This window comes from Nannobrachium achirus, assembly GCF_963921795.1.
Source record: "Nannobrachium achirus genome assembly, chromosome: 19".
NCBI lineage: Eukaryota > Metazoa > Chordata > Actinopteri > Myctophiformes > Myctophidae > Nannobrachium > Nannobrachium achirus.
The window spans coordinates 50,172,212-50,188,294 of NC_137826.1; the positions used below are offsets into that span (position 1 = coordinate 50,172,212).

Sequence of the window (16,083 nt, forward strand, 5' to 3'; positions counted from 1 at the left end):
ATTTTGATACAATGCTGCGCTAAGTGAAAAAAGAAGCTTGGATAGAATGGACACTGTTATTTAAATTAAAAAAACGATAACCTTAAGGGACAACATAAAAGCATTTTTCTTTTCTTTTTCCTTAATGCATTGCCAAAAGATCGGATCGGGAAGGATCGGGATCGAATCGGGAGCAAAAATATGTGATCAGGGTCGGGAGCAAAAAAAAAAAAAAAACTTGATTGGGGCATCCCTAAATGGAACCTTTTTTTCTATAAGTTTTATCCCACAATTTTGTAACCCATTTTTTCACCCAGCGCCAATTGCCTAACCTGTAATCTTGGTTTCAGCTCTCCCTCTGCCACGCCTGGGGAGCCCCGGCTGGCCAGGGGGAGGCAGTATAGAAACCAGGATTACTACATGTTTTTGTGAGGGTATCTACCCTAGGAGACACGGGCAGAACATGCAAACTCCACACAGAAAGGCCCCTTTTGACAAACCCCACCTAGGGTGTGGGTGCTGATGACGCTGAGGAAGAAAACGCCCCCAGCGCCCACAGCGTCCCCCAGCAGGAATCGAACCCAGGACCTTCTAGCTGTGAGGCGACAGTTCTATACCAACTGAGCCACCGTGCCCCTGAGGGTTCCATTTGTACACTGCCAAAGTTACAGGCTTGTATGGATCAATTTAGGCCCCCCTAAAGGAACAACAAGAGTCCCTGAAATCCACTTTGAGAACCATGAAAGTAACTAAGCAGTCCAATAGACCAGTGGTTCTCAACCTTTTCAATCCGCGACTCCCAAAATAATCATATTTGAACTGATTACGATGCAGTAATGGTCTTTTTCTTTTCTTATTTGAGGTATTAAAAAAGGTCACTTCACTGTACCCCCATGGGGATCCCGACCCACAGGCTGAGAACCAATGCAGTAGATTTTTCACCCTTCAATTATCGAATGTAATCCTGGGTGCTACACTCCCTCTGCCAACCTGACCTCATGCTTCCTTCTAAGCATGAGGAGTCCAAGCTGCTTCTTTTCACCTGACCTCGAGGGGGGAGTTTCCCTGGTTGGACATAGCGCGTGGAAGGAACACGTTATTCCAACCAGTTCCTTTCCCCCTCCATCAGGCGCCCGGCTGGCCAGGGGGAGGCATTATAGAGACCAGGATTACTGCATGTTTTTTGTAAGGGTACCTACCTACCCTAGGAGACACAGGGAGGATATGCAAACTCCCCACAGTAAGGCCCTTTTGCCAACCCCACCTAGGGTATGGGCACTGATGACACGGAGGAGAGAACACACCCCCAGCGCCCACAGAGTCCGGCGGGAATCGAACCCAGGACCTTCTAGCTGTGAGGCGACAGCACTACTGACTTCACTGTGCCCCCCTACTACCTTGAGCGATGCATATGTAAACGGCATGGAGGTCCAGTGAGGTGGTGAGATTTGATGTATTTAAACTCTACAATCCCTGAAGAAGACCTTTCCAGGTCAAAACGTTGGTATTAAATTATCCTGTGAGTGTGCAGCCTTTTCTTCACGTTTAGTGTTTTAAACGTTAAACACGAAGACTTAAAGACCCAGCCACGCAAAGCACTTCATGATGACAGGGGTCAGTGCTGTGGGGTCACTATACAGACACAACAACTTCCACACACTACAGGCCGTTTCTCCAAACGGCTACTGTATTATATTGATTGTTGTGCTTTAGGACACTTTATGTATATATATATATTTATATATATTATTTGTTCCCTTTCTTGTTGTACCTTGCTCTTACTGTACTTAGTGTACTCTGTACTCTGTTCTTGTTTTTTCTTTTATCTTTTTCATACTTCTCTGTAGCTTTGTAAATAACCTTACTGCTGTGCTGCCTCTGGGCAACTGATTTTCCCCCTTGGGATAATAAAGGTATCTATCTATCTACTTGGGGAGTACAGACTTCCCTCCTTGGGAGTTCAGACTTGCAAGTTCTCCTCGGGAGTAGGGACTTCTGAGGACGGGAGGAGGGTAGTTCTGATATTGGGGAGCGCTTCGCTGTTTCTACATGTCATCTTTTCGACACCCAAACCTAACCCTTACCCTAACCCTAACCTCCGTGGGGTGAGTCGCTAACCCTCTTGACGCTCCTTTGTCGAAATGATGGTCATTTGAAAGAGCGAGATTTCACCCTGATATTGGAATAGCAGCATACTCAATTACGTCACCTTCTCAACTTGCTGCAGCGCATTTCCACTGCACGTTTCTGTGAACTTGTTCAGAGCAGCAGATGTACAAGATATGAACATGTTGCGTATGAGTGGATATATTTTGTTGAGTATAAAATGCACTTATTGTGCAGTTTACAACAAACATTCTATAAGAAAATAAAAAATAAATAAAGCACTCTTTTCTTTATTTCCTTTTTATAAATGTTAACCTATCCCATCAACTGTCTGTTATAACCTAAAAAGCGTGTAGAAATATGCATATGAATAGCCTATATTATTAATTATAAATATATATAGCCCACTGAGTGTACAGCCCTGGGTGATTATCGTATCATGCCGTTCTCACAGCAATCTTATTGCAAGTGGCCATAAATGTAATAATGACTTAAAATAAAGTCAGATATAACATCTAAGCTACTCTTCAATAAATGACTTTTCAGGGCTTAATGTGCATTGACAATAAAACAAAATATGAAATACTGAAACAGCCTTGCCTATTAATTTGTTCATTAAAGTGTAGCCTATATTTTGGTCAATATAATTATAAAATTGATTGACAATCAAATTAAATACTGCAGACTTGTATATTTTAAGCATCAATAGGCCTATATAAAGCCAACAGTAAAAACAAGTTGTGGGAGATTGCACATACTGTAGTGTAGATGATGCTGTTGAACAGTTTATTGACGGAGAAGCAAGAGAAGAAGGAATGGTGAAAGTCATTGTGGGTCATTTGCTGTGAAAAGCTGTGCAAGTCTGGTCCAGACCAGACTTGGTAAAGTGGGAGGATCGGGGCGGATCAAGTCTACATCCGGGTATTTGGAGGATTGGAATAACACTTGGGCAGTGGGCACAGACTGATGAAGTTTGCGAGGACAGGAGTACAGACAAGTTGAAATTGAAAAAGGTCCTATGACACTTGATTCTTAACTTGGAGACCGGGGGGACCCCTAGGGGTTGTTGAGGAAGGCTTCTCTCTCCCTTTTCTGTTTGTCATGCATTCCCACTCCACCCTGTGCGTGCACCGCGGGGAGGAAGCTGCTCTCAATAACATCCCCTAACCTGAATGACAACAAACAATGACTCTCCTCAAAGCTCCAAACGAAACGCCTTCATGAAACATTCAACAACACAACCTCGGCAGCCCAGGAGTCGTCTCTCCTTTGTGACTCACTCTCTCTCTCTCTCTCTCTCTCTCTCTCTCTCTCTCTCTCTGTCTGTCTGAAGGACAGAGAGTAAAAAGGCATTTTGACACACGCTTTATGAAAGAGGAGAGGTGGGGATGGTTGCAGCGGAAACAGATCCAATAACAGCCCGATGAGACTGACCGTCACTCCAGGGAGGAGAGGCTGCTGCTGCTTTCGCTGTGGGCAAATTTACAATTTAGGCATTTGGCAGATGCTCTTCATCCAGCTCAGTGGCCTTGTAGTTAGAGTGTCCGCCCTGAGACTGGGAGGGCGGGGTTCAATCCCCGGCCAAGTCATACCAAAGGCTCTGAAAAATGAGACTCAGTGCCTCCCTGCTTGGCACTCAGCATCAAGGGTTGGATTGGGGGCAAGTCCTTGCGTCATTCTGGCGTCATGTTGAGGTGGCAAGCTGCCCTATCGGGCCTCATGGCTCGGAGTAAAAAAAACAAACCATAAAACATTTCCGTCTCTCCGGACAACATCAACACTGATTGGCTGTCAGGACGCGGTCAGTTGGATTTTTCCAGCAGGGGCGAAGATACCGGGGCGACCGTTCCCGCTTGGCTTGTGTTGTCTCGTCTTTGCATTGACTTTGTATGTAATCGCGCCGCTAGAACTATCCAGATGTATGTTATGCCAATTCACTTCCTTACCGGCACCACAGCAACATTACGTCCACATCATCACGTTTAACTCCCAAGTAGGGATGGGAAGATATGAAAATGTCATATCACGATTATTGTGACAAAAGAAATCGCGATTTACGATATTGTCGCGATAATCAATATCCATTATCCTGGGGAGGAACATTTGCCAAAAAATAGCAAATCCACAAGCTCACAATGTGTCGCATTGCGACGCGTTGTGAGCTTGTAGATCGGCTATTTTTTGGCAAAGACATTTGATAGAGAGTGAAAAAAACTGTATTAACACTTATGTTGCAATGATTTTTTCTCTTCAATGTCTCGCGTTGCCATGGTTACCATAGACTTCCATGTAATTGTGCAATTGTGTAAAAAGTGCACGCCCATGCCTAGATGATGCACCACGTGTGTAGATGCTGTTCACAGCTTTCAAACAAAGAAATCTGTTCAGGCATTCATGATTTATCAGCCATTATGTTTTCTTCAGATGTAAACAAACATGGCTGCCATGTTTGAAAGAATGAGTTGGTATGGGGGTTAAACATGCAATTTCGCGATCGCGATCATGCCTAATACATTTCTGAAGGTCCAAAAAAAAAAATTGAAAAAAAAAACTTTTTTTTTTTCAAAAACGGCCCAAACTCGGGAAACTCGGGGTTTGCACAGCGGTAGTACCAATACAAACTCGGGAAACTCGGGGTTGGCACCATATGTGTTGTACGCATAATATTACCTTTACCAATTATACAGGGTTTAAGTGGTACAGGATATGCAGCTCGGCAAATAAAAGGTGAATTGATCCCAGTGCATGACGGAGGACGATACAATAAACGATACAATAAACGATAATATCTCTTATCGTCCCATCCCTACTCCCAAGACCCGCCGTGGAACTACTTTGAGTGACCCAGTGTGTGTAGCTCAAAGTGGCCACAGCTGAGTGGTTAGTGAGCCTGCCTGCGTAGGATTCCAGGCCAGCCAATGTTGATGTGTGTCCCTCAGCAAGAATCCTAACCCCTATCCAGAGCAAGTAGTGGAGTTGTTGTCTGTTGGAAACCTTGTATGTTTTTTGTGTAAGCAGGATTTAGATGTTTTTTTTTTACTGGAGTATTTACAAATGTCAATAGTTTTACTTCTACTCCACTACATCTCAGAGGCAAATATTGTACTTTTTACTTCACCACAATTATTGACACTGACAGTTTGCTAGTTATTGCGTCCGTCAAGTCGCAGTGACTATGGAAAGCTCCACCGGCTGTCTGTCAGTCTGTCTGTCACGTCACACTTTTGCCCTACTCATATCTCCGCCACCGTTGCCCCTATCCATGCCAAACTTTGCACACACACTCCTTGGATGGCAAACCACAACCTCCACCCGCGCCACCATCAGGCTGATTTTTGCAAAACACATTTTTGGACACTGCTCCTACAGATTTTGGCCTAAAATCATGCAAAGCGGTACACAGTATCTCTAAAGTCATGTCATCAACATGGATCTGTCCCATTTCCCATATTCCCTCCTGATTGGCTACGATTGCCTTCTAAAGTTTGTGTATGCGACGTGACGTTCGCTTATCTCCCGATTAGGGAGTCTTACTGGTTTTGCTAGAGACTATTATTTTTACTGCACATTATCTAAGATGGAAATCTATGGTTTTGGCAGATAACCATGATTCACATTAAAACATCCTCAGTATTTACTAAAACGTTTGTAAACTCCAAGGGAATTAAATAAACTGTTGATAATGTTACGCCTGTAGGCTTGCATGCTGTTAATTCAATCCGCTCTACAAATTATAATCAGCTTAACCTGTGATAAAACGCACGCACGCGCACACACACACACACACACACACACACACACACACACACACACACACACACACACACACAAATACAGGAGCTGTGATCACTGAGAAATCAACATTTTAATTACTTGCTTTGGCAGATAAATACAGATTTCACAACACACCGGAAAACAAGATAAAGATTTTTTTTTTCTTTTTTTCTTTTTCCCCAGTAAAGAAATATAATTAAATAAACACATAGATTTGAATATATTTCGTTAAATAAACTTTGGGAATAAAGTATGACAGATTATATGTGGTGCAGAGAATACCGTTCAACCATGCTTCGTAAATCTGATATGTACATGGATATAATACACATAGTACAGCCTATAATCCTTGGTGATAATCTCAAAGAGTACAAATGGAACCACATGGACCATTATGGGCCTGTTAGGGTCCATTTATGTACTCTCAGTGGAGTTGACTGTTTGATGTCAGACGCATGCACGCGCACACACACACACACACACACACACACACACACACACACACACACACACACACACACACACACACACACACACACACACAGAGTTAGGATAAGTTGACATCACGACAGAGGGCCAATAAATATAAAATGTAGGGAACTCTGTGCACGTGTGCGTGCGTGCGTGTGTGTGTGTGTTCTAAGGGCGTCACACTGTGTTTGGCAATATACTCGGGAAGAGTATATATGTTACTGATTACTTATTACTCCTTTAATGTTACAATACTTATTACTTTGTATCAAGAGAAACTACATTACAACTTATATTACTATATTACTTTTGCTAACCAACCCCTCCGTCATAAATGTTGTCATAATTTCGCGAGAGGGTGCATGCATAAAATAACTGTTCAACACTTGAATAAAGTGACGGATCGCAACGGGTTGATAACTTGTAGATCTGTTTTAGTCCCTGGCCCCTTGCCATTTTTGTCTCGGTCATAAACAAATCGCGTTCATTGTAACTTTGTCACTCAAACTTACTACTGCGATTAATAACTGTCTGTAATATTATTACTGATTGTGGATTGTAAGAAGTTACATGACATTGCCATAATATATTAGCTCGTAACTAGTTCCAGCTCAACCCTGGTCTCCAGAACTCTGTGTCCTCTGTTCACAGGACAGTTCAGTGGAGCCTAAAAGACCCCCATCACATCAAACTGTCCTTCACTAAACTCTGCTGTCCTTTGCATTTTATTTTTCCCTGTCCAGCGGAGTGTGAAGGGGAGAAGAGTGGCCAGGGTGGGCTGGGAACGGTGTTACCACCAACCTGATGGCATGTCACACGCATCCTGTTCTTTTTTTGCATTCCCAAGCCAATATTTTGATGACCGTGTCATCGGTCAATAGGAGACAGTAGTAGACTCTTTGAGTGGCTCAGGCATGTGACAAAAACAAAGCAAATCGCAGATCTACAGATTTTGCCCTAAAATCACAAAAAGCGGTACACAGTATGTCTACAGTCATGTCATCAACATGGATCTGTCCCATTTAGCGCCACCATCAGGCCGATTTTTACATGTGACCTGACGGTCTCTTATCTCCCGATTAGGGAGTCTTACTGGTTTGAGAATAAGTACTTTTTGGGGTGAACTACTCCTTTAAAGCGTTATACTCCCTAGTACTCCCTTAATTGCAGGAAAGAAAAAGAAGGAGAAAAAAAAACAGATCTAGAAGCTAACAATGCCTCACTTTGTGACCTTTATTTTTAAATAAGCTATTTCATGCATGGATTCCAAGGGCTCTTCTGCCAGGCTGGAGGAGAAGAGGATTAAGGCCAAAGAGGAGGTTCAAGGATGAGGCATGTATGCAGCTGGCTGGAGAGATAGAGGAAGACACAGAGAACAGACACAGATGATCCGCTGTGACAACCCTGAAGGGAATTAGACGAAAGAAGAGGGAGAAGGTGCATGCACTCTATGGATTTCATGCATAGATTTACAGGGGTTTTTGGTGAAATATTACATTAATGAAAATATTAACAACCACATAGCTAATCCAAAAAAGAAATAAGTCACAGCATTTGTTAAAAGGACAAGAAGCAGGGATGTGTGTTTTCAAAGAGTCTGTAAAGTTAATGGGTTTGTATAGGAAGGGAGGCGTATCTGAATATCAAATATCTGGATATTGAACCAATCAACTTGCACACAAAACAAGTCCCAAGTTGAAGTTCAAATGACCCCAGAAGTGTTTTAAAGTGAAATACTCATTTAACGTAATACAGTATGCATTTTTCTCATGTCCCCATACTAGAGAGAGAGAGAGAGAGAGAGATTCTTGCAGTCCGATCCCCAAGAACCATTTAAATCCATCAGTTCGGATTTGTTGGAGTTCAAAGTTCAGTTTCCAATCCTGATCTGAAAGCTCCAATCTTCTTCTTCTTAACCACTTGATTCCCAGCATCCATATTCTGGGGCAGGCACGTGCACACAAAGACATCAAGGGCTTGAGCCCCTGCCCTTTTATCTGTCTGTAAAAAGTGCCCTCTCCAGACCATGAATGCAGTTTTTACTATGTTGAAAGAAATGACTCGGTGTCGCGCTGTGAGCTTGTAGATCTGCTACTTTTGAATAACCGTGAAAATGTGTGAACATTTTGAATATATATTCTTTTAAAGGGAACATGTTCTCAACTCCTTACTTCTGGGGGGTCCCCAGATGATGGGGGGTTTTGCTCATATGCTGGTCTCTATGTGCTGGTCTCTCTGTGCTGGTCTCATATGCTGGTCTCTCTGTGCTCGGGTCTGAAGGAGTCTCTGATGGAGAGCAGCTTGGAGGCCAGCAGGTGTCCTCTGACTCTGCTGTACCACTCCTGAGACCTGCCCCTGCAACACACACACACACACACACACACACACACACACACACACACACACACACACACACACACACACACACACACACACACACACACACACACACACACACACAGGGTGGGCGGGATTAGGTCTAGATCGGTGACAGACCAGAGATGTCATTTCAGAAAAAAATATGGGATGGCAATTGGCAACAAAGGTGGAATTCAGATCAATCAATAATCAATGAGAAAATGAGGAGACAAGACAATGTATTAGGTGGTGGTGGTGGTGGTCAAGTTTATGTAACATGATATCATGGACAGAAGTACAGTTTAACACTCTGGTCAGTGGTAAAGTAGTTCTGCCAAGAAGAATGGTCAAACACTAGAGTTATACTGTGTGGCTCCAAGGCCTCTGGGACGAGCTGTACCATAACAAGATAGGCTTTACCAAAACACTGGCTACTCAGTCCTAGTGCGATACCTAGACTGCTACAAGCTATACAGTATCAATGATGTATCATAAGAGCTAAATATTAATATAATCAATGAACACATGATCTACTCTATAACGTCACACATAATCAATCATGATAATCTCTAATCTACTGCAGTGGTTACCACATCATTTCTAAAATAGCAAAAACTAGTGGATCTACAGGCTCTCAGTAGATCCACTATTTTCACTATCTGTTTGGGGGGCGAAAAGAGAAAATGTTTGAAGATGTTCACCTATGATGACATTCCCAAAATAGGGATGGTACGTTTGAAAGTGGTTGATAAATGAGTTGGGGCCAATATGCATAAAATAAGTGAATTTGAGGTTAAATCCCCTGATGCCCCAAACGACGCCCCTGTAATAGACCAGTTGGTTCTCAAACAATGGCAGACAATTTAGCCTAATGTGTATTAGGCTTGTATTAGGCCCCCTTGTAGAGCTTGTAGATGCTATTTTCGCAGTAAAAAATAAAGGGTATAAGTTATTAATTCATAATGAATTTTAGTCTGTCTGTCTGTCTGTCTGTCTGTGTGTCTGTCTCACCTGGTGTCGGTGCGGTCCAGGTGAGTCAGTTTGGTCCTCTTGTCTCCCAGAGCCTCCAGCAGGTAGAGACAGCTGGACACCTGCACCCTGACGCCCTCTACTGGCAGCACCGGGAACTGCGTGGACGTACTGGACACATAGACAGGACCGGAACCCGGGTCCGACTGCCACGTTCTGGAGAGGAGAGTAGATTACATTCATATTAATATTAATTAACATTAAGACCTTAGGCCGAATCTACACATGAATGCCTTCTAAATTAGTAGAGGTTTTTTAAAGGTTAAAACTTGCACACAAAGCTGTGAGCTTGTACATCTGATATGTTTTAATATAGCCAATGGAAATATGTAAAATCAATGATAACGAAATGAAACAGGATGCTTTCCTGGTTTTACTGGGTTACATTTCATGGACCCCCAGTTAGATATGCATTAGACCAGTCTATCTGTGGGATGGGAGTGGGACCCCCACAGGGGTTCTCAAATAATAATAATTATTATTATTACCAGTAAGACGCCCTAAGGGGAGGAGCGACACACAAGCACAAAATGGAACAAGGTTGGAATTAATTTGCAAGTGTGACTATATATGGGCACAAATGGGATTGTATGATGTCAGACGTCATGGACGTCATAGGTCTATGATATCGGAAGGATGAAATTCATTTGCAACATCATTGCGATGTCAGAACAGGTCAGCTATATCCTTCTGCTGAGCTGGGATGAGGTGTCGCGCACTGTGATGTTTTTATAGTAAATTATTATTTTGTCTCTGGGACCTCAATCAAATCCTATTGTCCTTGATCCAGCTGTACATTAGTCTGTAATGCTTCACCAGGAGTATCTACTTAGTGCAGTACGGTGTCGAGTCCCCGGACTGGTTGAGTTTTTGTAGAATAACAACAAGAGAACAGACTGTGCCCTGAGCTTAAGAATAGAGGAGAGAGGAGAGGAGAGGAGAGGAGAGGAAAGGAGAGGAGAGGAGAGGAGAGGAGAGGAGAGGAGAGGAGAGGAGAGGAGAGGAGAGGAGGAGAGGATAAAGTAAAACATGACTTAACTAGAATTGTGTTGTCTGCTCAATAAATGTATGACTGTAACTTTTCCGACTGAGGTAGACTACAAACACAGTCGCTGGCATTTATCTTCAAAGCTTTAGATTTGAAATTCATAAACTGACCAAAATCAAGAAATCCCTGTGTGTCCTCATAAGAACTTTGAAGAGTTTGTGGTTCCTCTGTCTGTGTGTGTGTGTGTGTGTGTGTGTGTGTGTGTGTGTGTGTGTGTGTGTGTGTGTGTGTGTGTGTGTGTGTGTGTGTGTGTGTGTGTGTGTGTGTGTGTGTGTGTGTGTGTGTGTGTGTGTGTGTGTGTGTCTCTCTCTCACTTTATGTTTCTATTTTTTCCATTAAAAAATTGCAGATCTACAAGCTCATAGCGTGGCACTCGGTGTCGCGCTGTGAGCTTGTAGATCTGCTACTTTTGAATAACCGTGAAAATGTGTGAACATTTTGAATATATATTCTTTTAAAGGGAACATGTTCTCAACTCCTTACTTCTGGGGGGTCCCCAGATGATGGGGGGTTTTGCGATGGGGGTCCGCGGTTAAATACAGATTATTCTAGAGGTCCTTGACATTAAAAACTTTGAGCGCCACAGATAAAGAAAGTATTTTTCAGGTCTTAGCCAATAGTCTTCGCACTTATTGGAACTAAACTGGAACTGGAACACTATATGATTGAAGTTGATGAATGGGTTCTCTCTTCTGTTTGGATCATTCTTTTTTTTTTTTTTTTTTTTAGATAATTTTCTTATGAAGTTCTCACCACAAACAAGTGGAAGAATCAACAGCCCTCTCTGAAGATAAAGTCGTTTGGGTGTATTTTATTTAATTAGACATGTGCCTAACTAAATAAAAAGAAACCCAAAGGACGGTTACTCCAATTAATTTGAGTTTGTGCTCACATTCTCTTTAATCACTATAAACAACTCTTAAGAGAATATCGTTGTTGTTTTAATTTAGAATACCTCTAAGTACTTCCCCAGACTTCATACAAATGCAGCCAAATTATCCTACACGTTTTCCAGCTGGATTGATCCAATCAGGAGAGAGAGCTCATACAAACAACAAAAACTGACAAAAATTGTAGTTGAACACCATCAAATTGAATATAAATTGAATCCACACGTTTCCTGTGTCCCATGAGCCCTTGCATGAAAGTGGGCATCACTTCCTGTTCCTTTTAGCTCAGGGGTCTTCAACAGGGGGTCCGGGACCCCTAGGGGGTCCTCAGAGTTACTACAGGGGGGCCTCCAAATCTTTGTGTGACCTTTTTATATTAACCACTTGAACCCTAGTGTCCATATTCTGAGAACTTTAGTCAAAAATAGCAAATCTACAAGCTGTGAGCCTGTAGATTGGCTATTTTCGTCAAAGAGGTTTGGTGTAGAGCGGAAAAAGAGCAGACTAAGTACAGAGTAAAAGGTCAATTATTTGGATTATGACGACCCACAAATGGGTCCCGACCCAGTGTTTGGAAACCAGTGGTATAGGTGTAAGTCTGGGCTTATAATTAAGCAATATTACAGGAGAGGGTGTGTGTTATCGTTAATATCGGCACGCCTGCATTGCTGCAGGAACGAGCCGAAGGTAATATTGCGACTATACAATAGTTACCCTTACATTTAGCTACTGTGTCCCTGAACTTAACATGAAACTGCTGCTAGTCTAGCCGCTTCCAAGGCATCGCCTACAAAAACAATGATAGCAAGCCGGCTGGTTGCTTTGTTTGATGAGACCTGTTCTATAATGCTCAATAACACCACGGTAGATAGCTATTTCAACCAATCCTAATGCTTCGTCTGAACTACTTGTTCAGACAAGGCTGTTGGGAGGCTTTTGCACTCTGAAACCTGTAAAAGAAATAGCTTTTGCCCCAGAGAGCCGGAGGGCCGTACATGAAGCCTAGGCCTCGCCTGGGCCTCCATACCTGAGCAGCAGGTGGTCCAGCGGGGGCCGGGGGGCCAGCGCGCCCCCCGGGCCCCCCTGGAGCAGCAGGCAGCGGTACACCTCGGCGTCCCCGGCCAGGGCTCGAACCACGGCCGCCCGGCGCACCGCCCCGCCCGGCGCCTCCCACCGCTCCGGCTCCCTGAGGAGACGCTGCAGCACCTCCTTCTGGGGGGCCTCCACCTCCACAGAGCAACGCCACAGCGGTAGGGGGCAGCCGTCATCCACCTGGAGGAGGAGAACAGTTATTTTTTGTAGCCATTTTTTCTGATCTGTGTTGGCTATTGATTCCTTGGCCCCTCTTCCCTTTCCTTTCCCCCTTCTCTGCCTCTCAATTCAATTCAATTCAATTCAATTCAATTCATTTACGGATTTTACATTTCAAAGTTTTAAATAGGCCACCATATATTCAAAGAAGCTTTATTGGCATGCGAAAAACATATAGGTTTTACATTAACAAACAAAATGTGGAACTCAAAACTCAATGTATGTAAGCCTACAATTAAATGGGATAATGACATTTAGAGCTGTCAGCTGTCACATTTCAACATTATATACCTCTCTCTCTCTCTCTCTCTCTCTCTCTCTCTCTCACGCACACACACCTGTTTAGAAGACAGCTCGACATGGTTGCCCGCCACAGCGTGGGTCGTCTCCCAGCCTCTGTTCTTCTCTGTCGCCTCCCTCAGGAGGAGCTGGGTACTGCGCTGGAGCCGGCACCTCCTCTCCTTCATCATGGCCTCCTCCTCCACCTCTTCCTCCTCCTCGCCACCATCACCTCCCTCCCCCAGGAGCAGTGACTCCTGGCTGGGGACCAGGGCGCTCTGACCTCCCTCCCCCAGGAGGAGTGACTCCTGGCTGGGGACGAGGGCGCTCGGACCTCCCCAGAACTCTGGGACCTGGAGTGGAGGTGCAGCAGTTATAAATGAATCCACTGATCAATCGATTATCGAATATAATCACATTCTAATGCGATAATCCATTAAGAAATAGCAAAAATAGCCCATGCCATGTAACAACATACTTTAATAAACTAAAGAAAGCTCACAACGTGTTGTGCATGACATTGTGATCCTGAAAGATGGGGTGCCACGTCCCCTAAAACATAGGAGGAAGGTTTTTAAAACTGCATTCATGGTCTGGAGAGGGCACTTTTTACAGACGGCTAAAAAGGGCAGGGGCTCAAGCCCCCTTTGATGTCTATGTGTGCACGTGCCTGATGTGCATTATGCTGAATGTTGCGTAATTCATGACTTCCTTCTTCCTTCTCTCTGATAGGTCTGTAAATATTACATTTAATGTGACTCATTGTGAAAATAACCGATCTACATGCGTTGTGAGGCGTTGTGAGCATGTAGATCGGCTATTTTCACAATGTTCGCCTCTTGCTTACTTAATATTTGACAGTTTGGCCAGTTTGGTATTAAAACGGTCTTGAAAGTCCTTAAATTGTCACTTTATAAATGTGCAGATACCCTTTATACACTTACTTACTTACTTATACTGTGTACTGGTTTGTTTACCATTGAGTGAGAAAAAAAATGGCATTAAGTTAATCATCTGGGAACCCGCAAAATAATTTGGGGTCCAGACCCCAAGTGCACTGTCCTGTATTGACATGTATGATTGTTTACCTGGAAGAGTGTGGTTGCCATGGTAACCATGTGTGCCAGGCCCTGAGTGGCTGCCAGGGTCTCGCTCAGGTCTCTCTGGTCCGGGCGACCCAGACTGTACTTCCTGTGGCTCGACCTATCAGAGAGAAGCAAGAAGGAAAGTCATGAATCACACAACCAATCAGCATACAGCACATCAAAGTCCAACTCCCTTTGTTGTTTTGACTCTCTCTTTCTATCTTGTGTGTCTCTCAGGGCCGTGCAGAGAATAGGCTATGTAAGCTTTGGACGGCTACAGCTGATGACAACGGTAACTGGAAATGATCAGCGCTCGATAGATAAACCTGCAGCCGTCGCAGCCGTCTGTACAACGGCAGAGGCTACCTTTCCACGTTGCGAGAGAATGAAATTAAATTGCGTGTTTGGTGCACGCATCTTTGCTTCCATGGAGGTATAGTCAGATGCGCCGTCCCAAGTCACTGAACTCCGCTGTATCTAAATCATCACACGGCACTTTCTCTTCCGATCAATGCTGAGAAACAGGGCTTCTCGGATCGACTCAGGCTTTACGAATCATTTAGAGTATGAAGCAACCCAGACTCAATTGACCATGATAAAACACAGAACCGATACAGGCCTTGAACATTGGTGTTTTCGGTTCAGCTGGGTAGACTTGTGAAGACCTCTAGTGCACACATAGACATCAAAGGGCTTGAGCCCCTGCCCTTTTATCCATCTGTAAAAAAAAGTGCCCTCTTCAGACCATGAATGCAGTTTTTACTATGGTGAAAGAAATACAAATGCCCTCTTTCCATGTCTGAAGGCAGCATTCAATAGAATTACAAACTCTCCTGAACTTGAATGCAGCATCTTACATTATGTTTGAGTTGCCCTCTCTGTGTGTAAATCAAGCATCGAAAAGAGCCATCCTTCGAAGTCTGCTACTTTCAAAAGGCCCTTTTAGAAATTTCAGCCCCTGCCTCTCTAACATTCTCTGCACGTATAGTGTACAGTTTGATTTCTCCCCCTCTATATTCCATTCTCGCCCATTAATCCTCTCTCTCTCTTTCTCTCTCTCTCTCTGTGTTTTTTCACACAGAGATTGACAAGAAACCCGTCATGTGACAAAGGTCATAACCCAGAATGCAACAGAAGAGGCTGAACTAAAACTGCTAAGAGTGAGTCGTTGTTTTAGCGATACTGCAGCATCCTATGAACGGATGTGTTTGGGCATATCTGGGATCCGCTGTTCTGTCACCTTTTGTATTCTTGTGCAGGGACGTGCAGAGAATCTTGGAGCTAGGCAGGGGCTGACATTTCCAAACTGACCTTTTGTTGAAAATATCTAAATTAGCAGACATCCAAGAGCTTAGAGGTCGGCTATTTTCGGTGCCTGATACCACACTGAACTAAGCATAATCAAGTCAATACTGGAGATGTGGCGTAACGGCATGGATTTCTACAGAGATGGAAAAATATAAGCTGCTGCATTCAAGTTCAGGAGAGTTTGGACGAGACAAATCTTCTTGAATGCTGCCTTCAGGTATGGCAGGAAAAGAGGGCATTTGCATTTCTTTAACCAGAGTAAAAACTGCATGCATGGTCTGGAGAGGGCACTTTTGACCGAAGGATAAAAAGGCAGGGGCTCGAGCCCCCTTTGATGTCTATGTGTGCGTGTCTATGTGTGCGTGCCTGTTCTTGTGTGTCTTTAGTTTTGGGAGTGGAACAGTATTGGAGTGTGTTTCTCTTCATCTCTGAGCTGGTCTTGACC

The 16,083-nt window shown here is 43.7% G+C and overlaps 1 protein-coding gene across 1 annotated transcript in view; it reads right to left on the reverse strand.

Moving 5' to 3' along the window:
* Nucleotides 1-8,576: 8,576 nt before the first annotated feature.
* The window catches only part of LOC308304908 (rho GTPase-activating protein 7), a gene marked incomplete at both ends in the record, with an annotated part of 129,960 nt that continues 122,453 nt past the window's right edge, over nt 8,577-16,083 (reverse strand). Inside the window, 5 exons of the mRNA XM_080749533.1 lie at nt 8,577-8,685; nt 9,700-9,873; nt 12,683-12,927; nt 13,305-13,598; nt 14,334-14,448. Of these exons, the coding sequence (XP_080605659.1) occupies nt 8,577-8,685; nt 9,700-9,873; nt 12,683-12,927; nt 13,305-13,598; nt 14,334-14,448 (937 nt within the window). The remainder of the gene's footprint in view (nt 8,686-9,699; nt 9,874-12,682; nt 12,928-13,304; nt 13,599-14,333; nt 14,449-16,083) is intronic.